Source organism: Mixophyes fleayi, chromosome 6, assembly GCF_038048845.1.
Source record: "Mixophyes fleayi isolate aMixFle1 chromosome 6, aMixFle1.hap1, whole genome shotgun sequence".
Classification (NCBI taxonomy): Eukaryota; Metazoa; Chordata; class Amphibia; order Anura; family Limnodynastidae; genus Mixophyes; species Mixophyes fleayi.
The window spans coordinates 80,998,799-81,022,388 of NC_134407.1; the positions used below are offsets into that span (position 1 = coordinate 80,998,799).

At 41.4% G+C, this 23,590-nt stretch overlaps 1 protein-coding gene across 2 annotated transcripts in view; it reads right to left on the reverse strand.

Moving 5' to 3' along the window:
- The window catches only part of PIK3R5 (phosphoinositide-3-kinase regulatory subunit 5), an 84,739-nt gene that overhangs the window by 30,759 nt on the left and 30,390 nt on the right, over positions 1-23,590 (reverse strand). For both annotated transcript variants that reach the window (XM_075216951.1, XM_075216950.1), the window contains exon 2: positions 708-832. In XM_075216951.1, the coding sequence (XP_075073052.1) occupies positions 708-819 (112 nt within the window). In that variant the 5' untranslated portion in view covers positions 820-832. The remainder of the gene's footprint in view (positions 1-707; positions 833-23,590) is intronic.

The following is a 23,590-nucleotide window of genomic DNA, read 5'->3' on the forward strand; positions in this document are numbered from 1 at the left end:
TTTCCCTGCATATATAAACGGAATTATACCTTCAACAGACTGGTGCCTAATAATCAGTTTGTGGCAAAACAATAAAATGTGTTATTCTGTTATTAAGTTATGCAAATTGCTTCCTAGAGCATTGATTGAATGAATCCCCACCAACTTCTTTAATCATCAAACATATCATTATTAAAAATAAGAAAACAACTATAAGGAAGAACTTCACCCATATCAAATACTTAACAGTAGACCCTCCCCATACAAAGCGACAGTACAAGGAGGTGGAGGAAGAGTGCTGGCTATCTTTATATCATCAGACTTAGTTATGTTTGTTGTCCTGAGACAGAACACAAACCTGCTGTCCGCATACAACCACATCCAACGCAGAAAGCTCAGCAGAGTATAGTAACCCAGGGCAACGACAATAAACAACTCTGCATAATGTTCATCAGCAGCAGCTATTTTTTATAGCGTCACTAATTCCGCAGCGCTGATAATGATATAAACATACAAGGAAACCAGCAAGGCTAAGCAATGTTTAGTACAAGTTGTTAGAGAGCATGTACAAGCAAATACATTATACATTTACAGCATCAGAGACCCAAGTGGATGTATTTTGCACACAAATTAGGTAAATAGATTTATGCCATAACCCATAGTAATCAATCAGATGATTGCTGACTACTGAGTAACACAGCATTTAGCCACCATCCTAGAAATCTCACCTGTCCAGGAGGAGGAGGAGGAGGATGAACAGTCGGAATTCCTACTAAGCCCATGCAGACATCTCTCCAGCGCATGCTGAATCCTGTCCTCTGTGCAGGATGTGTTCTGCATCTTAAGGCATGTCCTGAGAAATAGGGATCATTCAGTGAGACATTATAGAACAGAGCGCTGCAATTACATCTTCAGCTCGCTGACATCATAATTCAAGTACTCAGACACTTAGAGGTCCTCTTAAAACGGACATATGATATGAACAATATCATAGCCACATCAGAATAAACCAAATAACTCATTGCAAAAAAAAGTGCAAGCTGCATGGCCAAATATTTAGAGTGCACAATTATTAAATGATATAAAAAACAGGTTGTTTTTCTTTCTGTTTTCAGGAAAGTTATGAACTGATGATATCAGGAATCAGCATATATTGACCTTGCCATTACCCCTGAGCTTTATTAATGTATATTAGAGCAAAACAATATCGTATTTGTATTCTAATGATAACCAATGTGTATATATGTATATAGCATATTAATAGTTTTCATTTTTGTTGTAGTTATGTCTATAGTTTAAATCTCATCCATAGTTACTGTTTTACATAAGGTGTAAGGACCCAGGAATCCAAAACCAGAACTTGAAAATGGAAATGCAGCACCCCAGTCAAATGTGCTGTGCAATGATGAGGTTTTGCAGACTGCCTGCAGTTCTGCCTCTGACCTGAACCCCAGGTGGAGCTGTTCTGTGGTAGCACACAAGGATTATCTGGACATTATGTTCCTGATTTAGATTAGACTGTTATTTTGTGGCTGGAACATAGGTGTAAAATTGTGGCCTCATATGTGTATTTTGAGCTGTACACAACTTAAGATATGTGTAACTCAAAATACACTGTAAATATGTAGACGCATCAAAAGTAAATATAAAGATACGGCAGTCATCATCAACTTAATAATGATGACTGCTATATTAAAATTCTAATAAATAAAATGTACGTCTGATCCGCCCAAAAAGTAACCAGCACTAATGGTAAAGCCTGGGCTAGCTACCGCTAAAGCAGGGAGATGATGAGCGTAAAATGCGGCAACCAGCTCCAGACTATGCCATGTTGGGCTGGTCACAATATAGCATGGTCCTTGTCATAATGTGAGACCAGCTTGGTCTGCATGGGGCACAATTCCCTTGGGTAATCAGGCCCACACGAAAGTGCTGGTTACTAACCGCGCAAATCCCCCAGTGAAAACCAGCACCCGAACAGCACTGTGGCAATTTCTGGTACCCCTTGGGCGGAGGGTGCCAGGGTAATATTGTCATGATGGCACTTGTAGAACTAGAAGGCCCAGCATGCCTGCCCTTAGTTGCCAGAGCATGCTGATGCTTGTGGAGCCAGGTCAGCCAGAACAAGTCGTTTCAGAAATGTACCTAAAAGAAGAAAAGACAAACACCGAATGTTGCAGTGTATTAATTAAAATAAATACTCCCCAAAATCCGCTCTGACTGCAACAGAGGGAAGGGAAACAGAAGAACCTGAGACAATGTCAGGCCTAATTGTGTTATATTTACTTTTTTATGGTACAATTGACCATTCGGATTTGGTTAGACTGCCGCAGCCGCCTTGCCCTTTTACCTGTTTATATTTTGCTGCAAGTTTTTAGTCTTGTGAATTGTCAGACTTTAGAGCCAATTCAACGCAAAGGGTTTTAGAACCATTTCAAAAACAAGCGCATGTATCTGAAAGTGCGACCAACTCAGAATGAGCAGTTATTCTGCGTCTGGTGTACTCAAACAAATGTGTATACAAATATCTAATGATAGTGCGGAGATGTGGCTTGAAAACATTAGTAAATTCACATTCGCTTATTTGTACACAATATAATAATATACTGAAGTGTCTTATGCACTAAAGAGAATTGTGTCATGACTGTGTTAAAAGTGAGTCACATTTATTATGGAAATGTATTCAGGGCCGGTGCTAGGGTTCCCAGACCCCCCCACACACTTCACTTTTGGTAAAAAAAAAAAAAAAAAGTTAGGCCTTACCTCCTACAGCGGTCTGGCTGCCGTGATGTTTCATAGAGAACGTTGTCCAGACTCCACTGCTGTCCAGGGGCAATCACAGGATTTCTAAAGGTGAAGTATCCAAGTATTAGAAATGGGAACAAAAACTTGTGAGAATGACCCATCACACTGCTCCCCCTGCAGCATACTGCCCCCCCACTGCTTGACCATGTCTTCTCTCCCCCCCCTGCAGCACCATGTCCTCTGTCCCCCCCTGCAGCACCATGTCCTCTGCCCCCCCCCCTGCAGCACCATGTCCTCTGTCCCCCCCCTGCAGCACCATGTCCTCTGTCCCCCCCCTGCAGCACCATGTCCTCTGTCCCCCCCTGCAGCACCATGTCCTCTGCCCCCCCCCTGCAGCCCCGTGTCCTCTGTCCCCCCCTGCAGCACCATGTCCTCTGTCCCCCCCCCCCTGCAGCACCATGTCCTCTGTCCCCCCCCTGCAGCACCATGTCCTCTGTCATCGTCCCCTGCAGCACCATGTTCTCTGTCCCCCCCCCCCCTGCAGCACCATGTCCTCTGTCCCCCCCCCCTGCAGCACCATGTTCTCTGTCCCCCCCCCTGCAGCCCCATGTCCTCTGTCCCCCCCTGCAGCACCATGTCCTCTGTCCCCCCCTGCAGCACCATGTCCTCTGTCGTCCCCCCCTGCAACACCATGTTCTCTGTCCCCCCCCCCTGCAGCACCATGTCCTCTGTCCCCCCCCCCTGCAGCACCATGTCCTCTGTCGTCCCCCCCCCCTGCAGCACCATGATTTTATTGGCACGTCATGCTCTATATTTGACTTGCAGCAAGTCAATAATAGAGCATATCGTGCCGATAAAATAATTATTTTATCCACCATAGTGTTTAAATCAAAGATAGATCATGAAGTGCAAAATAAGTCATTTTTCCACTGCATATTTTGCAAATCAAATATAGAGCATGACGTGGAAAATAGTAGTTTTTATACCATTGAAAAAAATACTATTTTCCACCTCATGCTCTATATTTAATTTTCAAGCTATGTGGGAGAAAAATTAATATTATTTGCAACTTCATGCTCTATCTTTGATTTAAAAACTATGGTGGATAAAATAATTATTTTATTGGCACGTCATGCTCTATTATTGACTTGAAGCAAGTCAAATATAGAGCATCAGGTGCAATAAAATAATTATTTTAACCACCATAGTTTTTAAATTGACCATAAACCAAAAAAGGGTGACATAATAATAAAAAATCCCACCCCCAACATTTTTTATGACTACACACTTTAATTAATTAAATGAAATTAATAATACCCCCCCAAAAAAAGATAAATACTTACTGTTTTGGATCCTGAAGGCTGGGAGGCTCTTCTTTAATGGCTGCCCACCGCTCCTCACCTTCTTTACCACAAGGGAGAGGGGTGGAGAAGCCGATGCATGCTGGGAAGAGAGGGGGGCGATGGGTATTAGGAAACTTTATTCACACTGTCTGCCGGCAGACAGTGTGATCTATTGCAGGCAGCACAGGCGCTGGGAAGATCTGACACCTGATCACTGATGTGAGTGATCAGGTGATCAGCAGTGTGATGCGCCGGGAGCCCGGGCGGGCGCACAGTGAAGAAACAGCGGCGGCACCCGGCCGCCGCTGCACCTCTCTCACACTTTTCTCCGCTGACTAGATTTTCAAATCTAGTCAGCGGGAGCGGCGCCCTGCAGGTCCCGGCGCCCTAGGCACCTGCCTAAGGTTGCCTAATGGGAGCGCCGGGCCTGAATGTATTAAAATACCAACACCCCCGACTTTGAACCCAGAGGAATGGAAGGAGATTCGCAAGGCAGTTGCCAAATCCTCTATCTGTACACAGATAAAAGAAAACTCTTATAAACTCTTATTACGCTGGTATTTAGTCCCATCCAAACTGAAAACAATTTATCCGACAACCTCTGACCTCTGCTGGCGTAACTGTGGCCATCGAGGCTCGCTGTCCCATATTTGGTGGAATTGCCCAAAAATCATCCCTTTCTGGAAGGAAGTGGCTGACCTTATTTATAAAATAACTAATCTAAGATCCCCATTTCCTCCTCCCCCGAATACCCCTGACGCCCACAAAACAATGTGGTTACTCCCGGGCCATATTCTGACCGCAGCCAGATGCTTAATAGCCAGAAAATGGAAACAACCAGAGAGCCCCTCTATTTCTGAACTAATTCAGAGTGTTTGGTATACGCATAGCCTAGAGCACATGACTAGTGTAATTAATTATCTCCCTTACAAATTTCTCTCCACGTGGCATAGTTGGCAGGATTACTTCGCCACTACACACTCCTCTTCTTAGAAATTGGAAGAAATAGATATTTCATTAAAACTTTTTGAGCTGAGTCTTATTGGAACCCGTTTTGTCTTCCTTCTTCTCTGTTCTTCCCTCTACTAATACTCCCTCCCCCCCCCCCCCCCTATTCTCCTCCCCTATGTTTTCATCGCCTGATATTTTCTCTTCCTCTCCCACCTTCCTCTTTTCCTTTATGGTACTCCAGGTATCTCATAATTACTATACTACTGTCATATGTCTACCCAAAAGTGACTACACTTGAGGTCCATTCCTTATGTAGTGGTTCCATATTCTTTACCCTACCTGTTTTACAAATCATTGTGGTTAAGACTGTTATGAGTTGTATTGTCATAACATACGCTGTACCATTTCTCTTTGACAAAAATTGAATAAAAAAAGGTTTAAAAATTTTTTTTTAAAAAATACCAACACCCCCACATCCATTGTTTACCCTTTAAAACCCCCAACGGTAATCTTCTTTCCTGCATAAAATGCACAGTGTGGAAGTTCTTAGTGTTTACCATAATACCTTACATAAAACCAATAAAGACACGGACACCAGATTAACGTTGGAATAAAATAAATTTATTAAATGACTAATATTAAACTAAAGGGGCTGAAAGGCGGACGAGAGCAGGGCAGTCAGCAAACACAAAACCAATAACGGTGGAAAGGTCAGACCATTGTACCACCAACCCAGGATAATACCTTATCTATTGGCCGGTGCAAAATATCTGTCCAACGGCAAGACTACACCCCCCTTTTAACCGCCAGTAAAACCTTAAACATACTGGCCCAGAGTTCCATTCACTGGACCCAACACACGTGATGACAACACAATCCAAAGAGGGAGTAGTGACATATGACAAGATAACCCAAGCACCATATGCAAACTTACCGACTGCACTGCACTCCCACCTAAAAGTAACCAAATACAAAACCTAAATAATTGCCGGGTGGGCGGGGGGAATCCGGAAGCAGAGAGGGGGAAATTGTAGAGAACATTCACCTATATAAAACCAGACCACCCCCCTCCTCTGCCCTATTGGTTGACAGATAGAAGAAGCCCATAGGCTAAACACCTAATCACTCACCCACGTGATTTTAACTACGTTTAGGCTGATAGCCCCACTTCCCTTACCCCAATCGAAAATAATAAATAAGTCATCCAAATAAACAGCTGCAACTTATATAACATAGCAAAAATGCTAATGAATCTTTTGGATCGGTCAATATGCAAGAAGTAAAGCTGGGTACACACTACAGAAAATTACTGCAGATGAGTTTTCTGCAATGATTTTACCAACGTCTGGTAGTCTCGATCACCATGCCGATTTATGTGTACACACCTACACAATTTTATACGATTTACTGTCAGATCTGTGCTCTTCATCTGTCATAACCATCATCTGAAAAGATCGTGACTCTGTAAACTCTATGGAGATCTGCCTACACTGGTCGTGAGTGCTTACACACTTACACATTTGCCCGACATAGTTCTCCATTCCACCATTGATAGGGACTTTTAGTCAGTTTATAAAATCAAATTAAAAGGTACGATAAAACATGATTGTTGGAGGGTACATACTAATGCAATTCCGGACCTAACAGTCGTTTATCGTGTGATTGGCACAATGATTGGTTGCAAAATCTGTAATGTGTACCCACCCTAGGTCTGAATTGGCAAGTTAGTGCTCCTAGTGTCATCATCATCAACATGTATCTTTACACCAGGACTCCATTACCCACAAAAGATACACCTTCTAAGAGGCGTATCTGGAGATAATTGTGTTACATCTCCAGGGTGTGCTGGAGCCTCCTATTTGCCTCTCCAGGTTTAAAGAGACACAAGATACTTTGTATATGTATGCAAACCCAACTCTAAATCAGCCCCATAGTGTCCAGATAATCCTTATGTACTGCAGCAGTACACCTCTAATAGGAGTCCTTACTTTGTTACTGAAAAAAACCATTAGTAAACAACTAACCAGTGACGACATGAGTTTGGCTCAGCACTTACACAGTGAAATATACTGCAATAGTTTGCAATACCTCATTGTTACTTCATCACTATCCTTTTATCTTTTTACTTTTTTTATTTATTGATTTATTTCATTCATTCTCCATTGTTTGCTTTGATACTTTTTTATTATTATATTATTTTTTTACTATGTTTTATTATGTAATTTTTTCTCAAATAGTATCTAATTCTTTTTCATTTTAATTACTGTTTGCTTCTAGACAAACCATGTTGTAATGCAAATGCATTTATTTATTTATTTGCATGCAGGGAGAATAATGGCTGCACACAAATATTGGACAACTTTATTTTTACACTGCACTTTAGAGTTGAGCTAGGACACGCCCCCCTTCAAACTCTAAATCTGTCTGCAAATTTTAAATTTGCCCCACCTTGCAGTGCAATACAGTTTTGCCAAGATTGCTGTGCTCCTAATTCTAAATGAGGCCTATTACTTACATTGTGGGAAAATGATCACATTAAACAATATTTTACATATTTCACCATTTCTTCTTTAGTTATCCCTGTACGACAAGGACTGACTAAGTACACAAAGTTTTCTGAAACGTGACACTTGATACTTTTAGTTCCTTACATAGGGACAATAATACATTTTTGTAGCCTGTCTTTTGGAAAACGTCCCAGATCCTAAAAATATGTCCAATACAATTTTTTATTTGGTACCACACTAGACATTTATAACACTACGGGGTGGTCATGAAATCTCGCCACTAACATGACAGTAAAAGGTAGGATATTCTGATGATCGGTGAGGATAAAATAGTTGTTCATATGACTACACAACCATCTGTCCCGCGAGCCGGATTTGCACACAGAGATGTGTTATCAGAATATTAGGATTAATGGGGCTGAACTTGCCGCTCAGCAGTTTGCTATCAAAATAGTCCGAAAAAATATTAATGGTGTTAAATATAATTAGATTTTGTAGCTGTTTTTGCATTTAAATTAGCACAAAAGCCCACACTCAAGAATGATTATAACTACTAGGCCTACTGAGGGTCCTGGAGCTAGCTGCATAGATTTAGATGTCAGTATTATACATGATATTACCACAGTTAAATCACCTTCTAAGGAAGGTAGATGTTGAAATATTGGTTAGATTTTAATATTGGGGAAATCTGCAGTGACTCAAATCTATGAATGAGACATTATCCTGTACTGTCTACCACATCTAGGCAATATGCAGGATATATACAAGCCTACAAGTTCCCTTATTTCGTCTAGTTGCTCAAACCAAGCATTTGTAGAGCATTGTAAAGCATAAAATGCAAAAAGGAAATAGAGCTAGAGGAAGAGGTAAACAAATGTGCACTTTTTTGAAAGAACTATTGTAAAATAAATATAACAATATAATATAATGCATGTTTAAGCTTATAAGGGTGTGGCTACCCTATTAATTTGTCCTGAGAAGTACTTATTTGCCTTATCACATAATGACCCTATCACTATAAAACTAATGTAGGTATATTATTATCTATACAAGGACAACAGAGCCCTTGTTACACAGGTGTTAGCAGTGCACAGGAAGGATCCATAATGCACTGGAATAGAATAGTAGTAAGTATGACTCACACACAAACACATCTGCCTTTTCCCCCAGTAGCCTCAGTACCCATAAATGATTTTTTATTATAATGCACCTATTGTGAATAATGCATATATGATTTACAATATCTTGGACAAAGTTGGCCACACATCTGACCTGTCCAAATCACGCCAAGATCAGCGCAAACGATTTTGTATTAGTCCACAGTCCACACCCCTTTTCTAAAAGGCCAAAAATCAGGACTGTTATTAAGTATTAATTTGTAAACTATTGAGATATGTGGGTGCACTACCTCACAATGCTTTCTTAAAAGTAAAACCTCTTTTGTAGAAGTACTGTACTCCAGGTACAATTAAGTATGAATTCTCTGCATTCTGGCAAGTTTTATGAATGGCATAAATGTTATAATAGGGCAAACAGCCTGGGTAACTTTATTTGCCCTCCAGTCTAAAATTTGCCAACCCTACTCCAACTATCCATACGAATATTCACTAAAATGAATTCTTTAGTTTTAGATGACACAACATAAAAAAGACCGTTATATAACATACCATATTTATGTGTAAGACACACCATTTCTATATACCTATATATTGTAAGCAGCTCTATCACTTTTGCTTCCTGCTTTCAGCTACTAGCAATAGGAAATTAAACCTTCTTATCCACAATGTTAGACTTCCCTTTCCCGAGCCTTTTACAATGAGCCGTCACTCCCGGACAGCAGGTCAAGTGGCTGTATATTCTCTGTGCGTATAGACCCATTCAGAATGACCCCAGCGAGACAGTATTCCTGGGGACAGGCATCAGGCCAGGTCTGTGGGCTCTGCAACACCGCCTGCCTAATGGAAATCTCAGGGGCAAACACAGGATTTGCAGGTCTCTATTAATGCACAATGTACAGTGTACACAATCACAGATTATATATATATATATATATATATATATATATATATATATATATATATGTGTGTGTGTGTGTTCGTGTCTGTATAATAAAATGGCAATGTGCACATAAATACCATGGGCCTAATTCATTAAGGAAAGCAAAAAATGAGTAACTTTGAACCTTTACAAAACCATGAATTTATTATTTTGCACATAATGAAAATACTTGATAGCTTTATTTTTACACTGACATTAAAAGTTGATCTAGGACATGACCTACCCCAATTATTAATTTGTCCCCACATTTTAAATGTCCCTCCCCCTCCAATACAACATGGTTTTGCCAGGGTTCAAAGTTACTAATTTTTTTCTTTGCTTTACTTGTTTCATTAACGAATCAGGCACTATGAGCCTGATTCATTAAGGAAAGGAAGTCAAAAAATTGAGTAAGTTTTCTTCTGGACAAAACTATGATACAATGCAAGGGGTACAAATTAGCTTACGATTTTGCACATAAGTTAAATACTGGCTGTTTTTTCATGTAGCGCACAAATACTTGATAGCTTTATTTGTACACTGAAATTTAAAGTTGTTCTAGGACATGTCCTATACAACTATAAATCTGTCCACACATTTTAAATTTACATCCCCCTCCAACACAACATGGTTTTTCTCAGGTGAAAAGTTACAATTTTTTTGCTTTACTTTCCTTAATAAATCAGACCCAATGGGGCATATTCAATTACGTTTCCGGTCCGCGGGATCGCGGCGGATCAGGCCGCGAAGTTAATCCATGGTACCGCAATAACGTGGATTTTCATTCGCACCCAATAGGGTTGCGGATAAAAATCTGCATTATTGCGGTACCGTATTACCGGCAATACTGAGCGCTTTCCACGGTAAAGCACGTTATCGCGGACTGGAATCCTAATTAAATATGCCCCTATATGTCTGTTTAATACAGTGGGAAAATAAGTTACAATTTTTTTTGTGATCTGCAAATTATGAGTAGATCATACCTGCTGTCTGGCTTTTAGTCAGAATGTACCATGTGACCAGAAACACTGCAGGGATTCCATCACTGTGACTCCCTACTGATAACTGCAACCAAAGTTTTCCAGGGCTAACAGCCTGGAGAAGTGGCCAATTGCTACTGCCCTTATTTGCCTTGATTTGTCTTACCAGCCATACAGTCAGCTACACCTGTACATCACTGGTATTTGTAGCGAACCATCAGTCCACCTAAACTGGCACTGGAGGAGAGTGCTATAAGACTGAACACATTCTAGCAACTCAAGCAGCTAACAGGGAGGATTTATGTAACATGTGACACGATTGGCCCTGAGTCCCGCCCTAGGATTTCAAATCTCCTGTCCAGCCACACTGACAACTCTCTCCTCTTAAACAGACACAGCAGACCATCAGTTCAGTACTGGTAAAGTCAGATTCCCATTTCTGCAGCAGTAGCTGATTGATCTTGAAATTATAGGGGCATATTCAGTTAGGATTTGCACAAGCGAATATGCACTGCTACACGGGTACCGAAAATGTAACTTACAAGGAAATATTCTGGAGATGAGCGGAATCCTTCAGGGCGGAGTCCTCACTGAAATCACCTTTTAATGCTCTCTTTTCCAGATTGTCATGTTAGAGACTGGTGGGGGGTGTTGAAGGTGTATATAGGGGGTTCTGAGGAATGGGGAACTCCACTAAAGCACTAAATTGGTGGCTAGCAAATATGGAGGATTGTACAAAAGTGTATAATTGTAGCAAATGCTCTGTGGAGGGGGGGATTTAAATAAATGGGGTGGGAGACTTGTATACACACTACTCCCAATAATGGAGCTTATTTATCCCCTGCGACAAGTAGGATTTTGTATCACCGCAAATTAACAAAAACAAAAATCACAAGCAACTGAGTGATACTCAAATGCCTTGGTGACACTGGCTTCAAGCTGTTCAACTTCACTATGCAAAGGGAAAGCCTTCACCGGCGAATGCCAGCACAACATACCGCAGGCGGGGCATTTCAGTGGTGAGAGCAGTGTTATCGCAAGCGGTAACCCTATGATGTATAGAGCAAAACAATTATTACTGGTGAAAGATCACGTGTTCACTGGCAATTATAAATCATCCCCTTATTGCAAAAAAAATCACTTATACAAAAAAAGATAAAAATAAATAGAATGTAACAATCACATGGCTGGTGAAGTAATCAAGGTGGTAAACGTCATTCTGTCCCAAAGCACAATAAATGTAATGAAACCATCACACGGCATTTGAAGTCATTTTATTTTCCTGTAGAAGTCTTAGGAGCATTTGGCTAACTTTTTAAAGTATTTTTTGATGAAACATTATTATTTTGTATTTTCAGTGTTGGAGAGAGGTGTTTACCAGACATCAAAGCATCTTCACGCTCCGTTCATCCTGTTTAGTTTTGTGGCTTTGGTTTATTTGAGGAGGGATGATAAAGACTTTTAGATGCAGAGGTCCCTGTCTCGTAACGAAAAATCACGCCTTAAACCACAAAAATATGAATTTGACACACCATGGCTACATGCAAAACATTGCAAGCTTCACCCTGTTCTGCAAAGCTTATAGTGTTATTTACATGTAGTAAAAACACAAGAGTTCACAGCTTGACTTTTCTCACATCAGAGAACTATCTTCAACAAAAGAAGGCTTGGGATTATATAAAGACAGTGGCAGAAGTTTGCTGGGCTCTTAACCAAATTTTGTTTTGAGTGCCCGGTGATACACTGTTCACTCCCTTGTAAAGGGTTCATATTAATATTATTTTACTTACATATATTGCTGCAATAATTGTAACTTTTTATAACTGTTATAACAAACGTACTTATCGCCGCAAATTAACAATATTTTATAGTTATAATATAGTTTTTTTTGTCCTTTGATAAATCAGCCCCTAAATCCTCAAAATCCTTTCTGACCTATTGCTGTGTATATACTATTGTAGTTTCAGTGTCAGTAAATGTAAAGAAACTTGGCAACCCTACCTGTGATTGGTGGGCTTACCGAGATGTGATTGAAAACTGGGATTATATTGATTGCGTAAGGCCCAAAACCGTCCACGACCAATTAAATAAACTCTGACTAATGAACAGTTCAACATCTGAATATGATGCAAAGGAAGTCATTAGGTAACTGTACATCCTGTGTTGTAATAAACATGGCTACCAAGCCTCGGTAGCTGCAGGAACGTGGCTAGCTGGCTACAAATCACACAATAGAGGACATTTTTTTTTTTACATTTCTGTTTAGAATTTAGGCCTGTTTTATGAAATAGGTGCCTCAGCATGCATCCATTTGTATGTCTGACATAGTACAAACACATTTTCTGTGGGAATAAAATGGTTGTGTAGGTTTCAGTTTAAGGTAATGATTCTTAAACATTTCTGAGAGATGAACAGCCGTCTCTCCTTAGAGCAGATCGGTGGACTCTTCTGGGCATGCGTGGTCCGACGTACAGAACATAGCGAGCGTCTCAGAGGGGGCATAGCTAGATTGTAGCAGACAATATGGGCCCCTCTACTCATATTAACTCATATACAAATTTTAAAACTGCGCATCTGCACCAAAGAAACATTAATATACAACAGTCTGTATGCAGATGTTGGCGTAGCTTACATTTACGACTCCGACTTCGTATGACTTGCAACTGGTGAGGCAGAACAGAGGAGGGAAAGCAGAGGCAGAGGTCGTGTTCACATAACTGCGACTCAAGTAGATCTGGACACAGATGAATAATACCCCTGTCAAAAGGTGTATCTATCTCTTGTGGGGATTGGAGTCCTGGTGCTGTCACACAATGATAATAATAAATATTGGCAGCTCTAACTAGCTGCTTCTGATTGGCTGCCTGTGTTTTGACCCCTCCAGTTGATAGTTCTCAAATCATAGTCCGGGAGACTCCCGAATTTTTGGGAGTTCTCCCGGACTCCCGAGAGAGCAGGCAAAAATCCCGGATCCAGCATCTCCCCGTTGATGAAGATGGTGGGGGGCGGGGCTAATTGCGGCATCGTGGTCACGCCCCCTGCTGTAATTGGCTAGAATTTTCTAGGATTGCCAGGGGCGGAGCCTAACGGCGCCCACGCGTGGCCACACACCCCTCGATGGACCCCCCTCCCCGACGGCTGGCTTCAAAAGTAGGTAAGTATGTCTTAAATTATTAGAGTTGCAGCAATATTATATGAAGTCACATGTGTCTATACACATTACTTAATTGACATTTCCATTTAGACAATTGCAGGAAAGAAGGGTCCCATTGGAGTTTTGAAGAGGAAAACAGCAGATGTGTTTAATTTAAATTCATTTGTATTTATGTTTGCTTGTAATTTAATTGTATGTGGAACATGCGACTTGCGCATTTATTAATAACACTGTCAAGACTATTCTCTGTTCATTACATTATTAATTTTGTGTACAAATACAGTAATTTTTAATCCTAACACTGTCAAACCGCTTCTGTACTCTTTCTCTACGCTATGGTGTGGCGTAAGTATACACACTTGTTACTCCTGCCGTACTCCTAGTACAAATGCTAGTGTTGTATTAATGGTCAGATGCATCCTACTAAACATATACCCATAAATGCACTTTCTCTTGTTTGTTCGGGGTACAAATTCTTTCAAATCTACACAAGCTCCTTAATGTGCAGTTAATGGGAATAGGGCATACTTGCCAACTCTCCCGGAATGTCAGGGAGACTCCCGCATTTTGCGAGGGTCTCCCGGACTCCCGGGCGAGTGTGGCAATCTCCCGAATTCTGCCCACTTCACTAGGAAGTGCCCCACTTCCTAGTGAAGTGGGCAGAATTAGATCCCAAACATCGCGATTCGCGGCGTTTGGCCCAACCCCCCGCTGTCAAATGACGCCGATGCGGCATGCCGTCACAGGGGGCGGGGCCAAATGACGCGATTTTGGCCGCCCCGCCCCCTCACGCCCCCCTCCACTGGCTGGCTCCTGGAAGGGAGCTGAAGAAAGTAGGCAAGTATGGAATAGGGATATAGTTACTGCAAATGCAACAAAGAAAATGTAAATGCATAGTATGCTGACTATTTTGAAAGTACACATACAGTACTTAAGGTGTAGTGCAGTGACAAAGTAAACACTTTAGTAAATACTGCTTTTCCCAGAAAGGCAATTGTACCTAAGAAAGCCAAAATTACCCACTGCAGTGTCATTAGTTCAGCCATTGCCGGTACCCACTATGATCTAAGAGACAGACATGGCCCTGCATATGATCACGAGAGCAAAGTAGGGGCCACATGAGGATGAACTGCATCTTTGAGTCATCGTCCCCCCAATTTTGGGGTCTGGCGGTGTAATGTTCCGCCCTTGCTTATACCCGTCACAAATATCACTAGACAATTAATATTCCAATTTTTTTTTTCTTTTTTTAATAAACATTTTATTGAATTTTACAGGTAGATAACAAAGACTGGGAAGTTGACATAATATGTGACTCAAAACAAGGTCTAATTTTCAAGAAAAATAGACAACATAGTATTAACAGCATTAATATTCTAATTTTTATGGGGCACAACTGCAGCGAGACAATGAACACAAATAAAACGGTGACATTGATGTCATCACTACACCAACTGGGCAGGGCCGGACTGGGATTAAAAATCAGCCCTGGCATTTCAAGCATACAGGCCCATCTCTGTTGATGAGCAGTACAAAACTGTGTGCCGCTGGGGGGCATACCCACATTATGTTGGGGGCATGGTCAACGTGGGGCATTGATACATACATTATAATAAAACATTACATTTATGAGGCCCTCCCTATCATGCCACCCCCCACCCCAGAAACACATTACAACACCCCCAGTCCACTGTACTTATCTATGCTTCTGATGCTGCTGACATCCATCAAGGTGGGAACTTTAGAGTGAGCAGGGAAGCTCTTAGTCTCACAAGATTAATAAATCTCATGAGACTTAGAGCTCCTCGGCTTGCTCTGCAGGCTGTGTCTTATCCAGGAACTGGGAGTAGCTATCCGCTCCCTCCTGCTAACCAGAGCTGGATTTAGGCTCAGGGGGCCCTAGGCACTTAAGACAGGGGGGCTACTATGATGTAATATGGTTATTAGACACATTTTCAACAAATACACAGGCAATACTGTGAGCACTACTATTAGGTGCACACAGTACATACCTCCCAACTGTCCTTGTAATCAGACCAAATCCTGACTAAGCGGGACATTCACCCACCAAATTCAGGACAGTTGGCAGAATGTCCTGGTCTCTCTTACCTGTCTTGTCATTGTCTCCACTTGTGGCTGCTCGTGTCTTTAGATCAGTTGCTGCTTGTCTGGATCCTGGAATGTTGGGGGTCCTATTTGGGAAAAAAAAGGGTTACATGAAATTTAGAAAACTCCAACCAGCAGCGGTGTTAAATCAATATAACACCTACATTTTAAAATTAGGCCTTACTCCAGCCCCAACATTAAAATGATAGTATTCACATTTGATAAATACATCTATTTCCCTCCAACTAGCCCTGACATTAAAAAGTATATACATTTAATAAATAGACCCATTTCCCTACAACCAGCCCCAACATTAAATTAATAGTATTCCCATTTAATAAATAAACTGCTTTCCCTCCCTCCAAACAACCCCAGCAAGAAATTAAATAGCATTTATATTTAATAAAAATAACCATTTCCCACAACCATCTCAGGCATTAAATAATTCATAATTTAATTTAATAAATATACCTAATTTTCCCCACATTCACTTAATAGCACACATTATAGTCATATACTGTCCCCCACACACATTACAGTCATATACTGTCCCCCACACACATTACAGTCATATACTGACCCCCACACACATTACAGTCATATACTGACCCCCACACATACATTACAGTCATATAATGTCCCCCACACATACATTACAGTCATATACTGTCCCCCCACACATACATTACAGTCATATACTGTCCCCCCACACATACATTACAGTCATATACTGTCCCCCCACACATACATTACAGTCATATACTGTCCCCCCACACATACATTACAGTCATATACTGTCCCCCCACACATACATTACAGTCATATACTGTCCCCCCATATACAGCACAGTCATATACTGTCCCCCCACACACATTATAGTCATATACTGTCCACCCACACACATTACAGTCATATACTGTCCACCCACACATACATTACATTCATATACTGTCCCCCCATATACATTACAGTCATATACTGTCCCCCCATATACATTACAGTCATATACTGTACCCCCACACACATTATAGTCATATACTGTCCCCCACACACATTATAGTCATATACTGTCCCCCCATATACATTACAGTCATATACTGTCCCCCCATATACATTACAGTCATATACTGTACCCCCACACACATTATAGTCATATACTGTACATCCACACACATTACAGTCATATACTGTACCCCCACACACATTATAGTCATATACTGTACATCCACACACATTACAGTCATATACTGTACCCCCACACACATTATAGTCATATACTGTACATCCACACACATTACAGTCATATACTGTCCACCCACACACATTATAGTCATATACTGTCCACCCACACACATTGGCCATTTTTTATTTTTCCCCTCCTACAGCCATTGCCTCCATGCAGACATTTTCACCCCCAATTCCCCCTGCAGACATTGTCCCTCACACCACCCCCTGCAGACATTGTCCCTCACACCCCCCCTGCCCCATGCAGACATTGTCCCTCACACCCCCCCCTGCAGACATTGTCCCTCACACCACCCCTGGCCCCTGCAGACATTGTCCCTCACACCCCCCCTGCAGACATTGTCTCTCACACCATCCCCTGCCCCCTGCAAACATTGTCCCTCACACCCCCCCCTGCAGACATTTTAAATCACTTCTCCCGTACAGTCTCCAGTGCAGTTATTTTTACTCATTCCCCCCCTCCCCTCCCCTCCCCTCCCCTCCCCCCAGTACCTGTCACTATCCCCGGACACACCAACTCACCTCAACACCCCTGCGCGCTCAACAGACCGACGGCTCCTGGACGGCTGCGTGACGTCATGATGTCACATCGCGCGGCCGCGCGGAAGTTAAAAAAAAATAAACTGGAAGCGCAGGGAGTGTGAAGCTGTCTGGTCCCGGAGGAGGGGCCAGCCATCAGCGACTGCACAGTCAGCGACTGCCCCCTTCAGAGGATCTTAGACCTGACATAGGGGGGTTTGTGCCCCCTTCGCATGGTAACGTATGTGCTGCCCGGTGGGGGAAAAAAAAGTGCTGCCAGGAGGTGCTGCTGCTCGGGTGGACAGAGCGGCCCATCAAGCCATCGGCCCTTCTGGCATTTGCCAGAAGTGCCAGATGGCCAGTCCGCCCCTGCAACTGGGTCTATTCTGCTTATTGGCTGTCAAAATCACACCATGTTTGGCTGATTTAAATGTGGTTCTGCTGCCAATAATTGTCACTGCACATTGATCATCTGCCTGCCTGGAAAGAGTTTGAAGGGTCTGTAATTCCATGTGGCTCCCACAAACACTGTATATTACTAGTGTTAGGTTCCACTTTAATGTGCTATGAAATATAGCACATTACAGAGTAACTTGTTACAAGGATGCCTGGCATGCCACAGGGCTGCCTTTACCAACAATGCAGACATGAATTGTCTTTTTGTAAGCACTAAAAAGAGTTTCCATATTTAGATGACTTTAATTTATCAGTTTGAAAATGACCTCCCACAACTTTTACGACCATAGAGCATTTTGTCTTGCTGGCATTGTTCTGTGCTTTTTAAACAATAGAACAGCATTACTTACCTAGGTCCGGTGGAAGAGTTGAGGGACACTCACCTTCCTCCTGAGATGAACCTTTCTTCAAACAGTATAATGTTAATACCCCAGTTTGAAGTTCACAGAAGAGGGTCTTGCCTGTTTGAAACAGCTGAGTGCAGTGGTCGAAATGGAAATTTAGAAGTGGTGCTATGGAAAATCTAAGTGAATGGAATTTGATAGTTTTACAATAAAGGCAGTAGGATAAGTGGCGGTATGGTATACCACTGTATACTAGACCACTTCCACCTCTCACTAAGCGTCAGAAGGAGTGAGGAGAACGTTACAGACATTGGAAAATCAGCTGGATGGGGAGGAATGTCGGAGTTATCATCTTAAAGACCACTTAACCCCAAAATTTAAATGTTCAGATATGAAACCTGAAGGTAAAATGTATTTTAAAGTGTTTATTTGACACACCCACCTTCCACCTAACCATACCCACTTTTGATGAAGCTCAGCCCAATCCAATTCAAGCTCCACCCCCTTTTGAGGTCTGCAAATCATGATTGTCCTGCCGAAATCGGGACAGTTGAGAGATATAATATATTTAATATTGTGTAAAGACTCCAGCTATTTCATGCATATTTTTCAACTGAGTAATGCAATCCTTTATACATATTAATGTCATATAGTGGCTTTATTGGCCCTTTAATACACGTAATAAATATATAATGGGGCAGATTTGTCTGTTGCCCTGGGAGATGACACAAAGCTGCTCTCTGGATAAAACTGTATCCAATGATAAAAGTAAGGCATGGTAAAAGTTACAGAAGGGAGTGTACAAGGGGATAACTTAAAGTCAGTGGTATAGTGAAAATGTAAATACTTTGACTGATCAAAGTACACCCATGACTGAGATATGTTTTTCTAAAATTACTGCTTGGTAAAGAGAATGTGATAATGTGGAGCCTGATTATTTACTATATATGATTGGAATTAACCAATAACATAAACTGCTGTGTGAGCAATGTGGTAGAACACACTTATTTTACTAAATGCAGAGGCATAAAGAAAAATCAAGTATTTTCTGCAAAATGCCAGGACTGGATTTCAGTTGTGTGCCCCATATGCCACTTTTACTGTGTCCCTCAGGGGCTGGCTGAGCGGCAGGGGGGCATCTGCCCCCCTTCCCCCATGGGCAGGTCCCATAGTTGGCTACCTTAGGTTGGGTCAATGTGTATAGTAACTCTATACTACCAGTAATTCAACTGATCGTTTTTTTCTGTATGCAGCATTACATAAGAAATAAATCTGTCACTTTTACTAGACAATGGCAACTTGTGTCCCGGGAAGTCCGGGAGGCAGGTGGGTGTGTGGGGGTGGGGCTCAAAGAATTGCATTGTCAGCCCCACCTCCAAAGCCGACATTACTTTTTTTGGCCAATAAAACTAGCGGGGTGGGGCCACAATGACACGTAGACGGCACCACTTGGCCTCCCCATTCCGTTTAATTTGCAGAGCCGGACGGGAATCGGGAGAATTGCCTGCTCTCCTGGGAGACCGACCCAGATTTCGGGAGTCTCATGGACATTCATATTGTATTCTAAAAGATGAGAGCGGTAACCTTTGAACAATAACTGACCTAAATATAGACCCAATATAATAGTCAATCAGAGCCCCCCACCATTACCTTAACTAACTAAATTGTGGAAGCTCGTAGTTGCAAACTGTCCCTAATTTTCAGGAAGAATCTGAGATTTAAAAAAAAAAATTTTGTACCTGGAAAGTCCCAAATACTGTAGTTCAATTTCACTTATTCTGTGTATTAGATAACATTCTCACTATCCAGACTTTATGGGTCTGAGTCATTAAGGAAAGTAAGGCTAAAAAAGAGTAAATGTTCTCTGGGACAAACCATGTTACAATGCAAGGGGTGCAAATTAGTTTATTATATTGCACATAAGTGAAATACTGGCTGTTTTTTCACATTCCACACAAATACTTGATAGCTTTATTTTTACATTGAAATGTAAAGTTGATCTAGGACATGCCCTATCCCAATTATAAGTCTGTCCCCACATTTTAAATTTACCTCCCCCTCTAATGCAACATGGTTTTCCCCAGGTGCAAAGTTACTCCTTTTTTATGTTTTGCTCTCCTGACACACTCTACATGACATTTCATTAAAATACTCAACAGGTCATGAGGGGGGTTGCAGTACACCAAGGTCTGCTGAGACTAAACTGTGTAATAGGATTCTGTTCGCCTGTTTAGCAGCAAAGTGCCCCTGGAAATTACTATACCAACTTGGCACCTATGGAAAACTGATATGAGTATTAGTAGCTATTGGGCTGCAGAAAGGAAACAGCAGTGTGCTACCTGTCATTGGATAAACACTCTATTTCATCGATCTGTTACTGGGCACTTCCTTGTCCCTCCATATGGAATGTATAACAGAGCTCAGCTGACTGAGCATCTATCCTTTCTGTGGGTAGGGGCTGATAATGCTTGGTTTCAAAATAAGGGAGTAGGTGTGAAAAATTGTCCATCCACCAAAAGCTGGGCCTTCCAATATAACGCATGCAACTGGTTCATTTAGCTGTTCCCCTCCATCTTGCTCACGTATTCTCTCCTCCTCACCATTTGTCACTAATGCTGTGGAGTAAGATGCACATTGAAGAACTGAGGTTTCCTGTTTTGAGTCAACTCATCTCCAGTTCGAAGAAAACAGAGTGTGTGGAGTTTGCGGAAGCACATCTAAGATCTGACCACAAAATGGAATTTTTCTCTATGATCTGAATGTTGAGGGGGAGGTAGATGCAGGTAACATCTTTGATATCACGTCAGTTTAACAGGCTGACCACTCTATACTGTGTGTCAGGCCAGAGAAACAGAGAACATGTTCTTACTAATCTTTGCACTGAACACAAACAGTGTTGTTAGCCATCAGTAAATTGACGGCAAGTAAAAATGGTACTCGGCGTCAATGTTACGAATAGACCAGAACCATAGCAAAGGTAGGAAGGCCGGTATTTTTTTCCGCCCAGAAAAGCTGGTAAATATAATTTCAGGTCCTGGCACAATATAGCCACACACAAGGGCATATTTTTTATCAACTGCGTTTTAAACACAATTAATTTATCGCAAAGATAAGGATTGAAATATTGTGACTATTTATTAAAATCCTTCAAAGACCTGTCTCCTATGGTCACTATCGCTACCTTTGCGATGGTGACCAGAGGGTAGAGCAGGTAAGTTGTGGTGAGAGATCCGAAGATCCCTCTACCGCAATGCTCCCAAAGTGAATAGAATATGTGTGCACATGCTATATCATAGGTTTAAATTTCAAGGAATGTAAGCCTATACTATTACACAGTACCACACATTATAGCAAAAAAAACAAAAAAAATTTATTTTTTCAAACATAATAACAAATGTGCTTAGATAAAATAAAAAATATCTACAAGCAAACCTGATAGAGAGCAAAAATGTAAAAAAGATGGCATGTACCCCTGAGAAGCAAAATCAACACACATCTGTGTCTTTAAAAGGGCGTAAAAGGAAAGCCAAGAAAACACACAATGCAATGTGCTACTAAAAAAACAAAGCAAATAACAAAAACATGCATATGTGAGCACCATATCATAGAATAATGTACTGTTAGCGGCCTCACAACGCCGCGTATCACAACATTTTGTGGCAGGGGCAAGGGTCATGATAACATGATAACATGAGGAGTGTCATCAAAAGTTGGTAAGTATGATGTTATGATGTTGTGTCAATATCAACAGTTCTGTTCAATAAATAAAGTTAGGGGTACAACAAAATAGGTCATAAAACAATATGGCTGACTTAACATTGGACCAGTTTGTTCATGCCTTACTTCCTCAGCGAGAGCGGGCAATTTACCTGCTGCAAGTTGGTTGGGGATATGATGCGTATTGCCTCATCAAGTCCCACCCACCCAGTAAGTTCTGCACAATTGTGTTATCACGCCACTGTCACTCAATGTTTTTTTGCCACGCTTGCTAAGCTGATAGCCAGGCCTGCTTATTGTGAATCGCGTCATCAAATTGTGCCCACCTATTCTTTTCCTACCTTGTCTCAACTTCTCCTGGAAGTGAGGTAGGAAAAATAGGTAAATATGTTATCAGTATGACAGAGAGTCTAAATATCAAATAAACCCATAATAAACAACTAAAAGACAGCAAACAACTACTAACAATGATTGGAAAATCCTTACATTATTAATCGGAGTATATGTCAATACATGTATTCACTACTCTTGTCACAGGTGGAATCTTCTAAATAGTTTGTCAATTGATTGCTTGCCTTTTTAACACAAATTATTGAATATATGCAGAACTCCTCAGTAACCAGTATATTTAGTGATTCACTTGCTGACACAAAACAATTAGCTAATATCTCCTCTAGCTCCATAATTAGTCACCATTTTGCAATCTTGACTCATAATCTTGTGACCATGTTGTGGGTCTAGTTCAGAAAACAGCAGCTTCTTTGGACACATTTCTGCCTTTACTTCTGCACCACAGGTGCATTTCTTATTTGGTAACATGAGTGTCACATTCCAGAAATCAGACAATTAATTAAAATGATACAATAATATTAGTTGCCAGACAATTAACATGCCACAATATAGGCACATAATGCCACCTTATCAGGGGCGGACTAAGCCACACAGTTACTGGGTTGCTGTCATATGCAGCTAGCATGCTGATTGGTGAATGCTACTATTTACTGTTTACGAATCAGAATGTCAGTAGTTCCCCACACAGTTACTGGGATGCTGTCATATGCAGCTAGCATGCTGATTGGTGGATGCTACTATTGACTGTTAACAAATCAGAATGTCAGTAGGTCCCCAAACAGTTACTGGGATGCTGTCATATGCAGCTAGCATGCTGATTGGTCCATGCTACTATTGACTGTTTACAAATCAGAGTGTCATTAGGTCCCCACACAGTTACTGGGATGCTGTCATATGCAGCTAGCATGCTGATTGGTGGATGCTACTATTGACTGTTAACAAATCAGAATGTCAGTAGGTCCCCAAATAGTTACTGGGATGCTGTCATATGCAGCTAGCATGCTGATTGGTGGATGCTACTATTGACTGTTTACAAATCAGAGTGTCAGGAGGTTCCCACACAGTTACCGGTGAATGGTTGGGACTATTCACAAATAAGCGTGCATGAAGCTGCCTACTGGTTATGAGGGCATCCCAGAACAGCCACACCTATGTT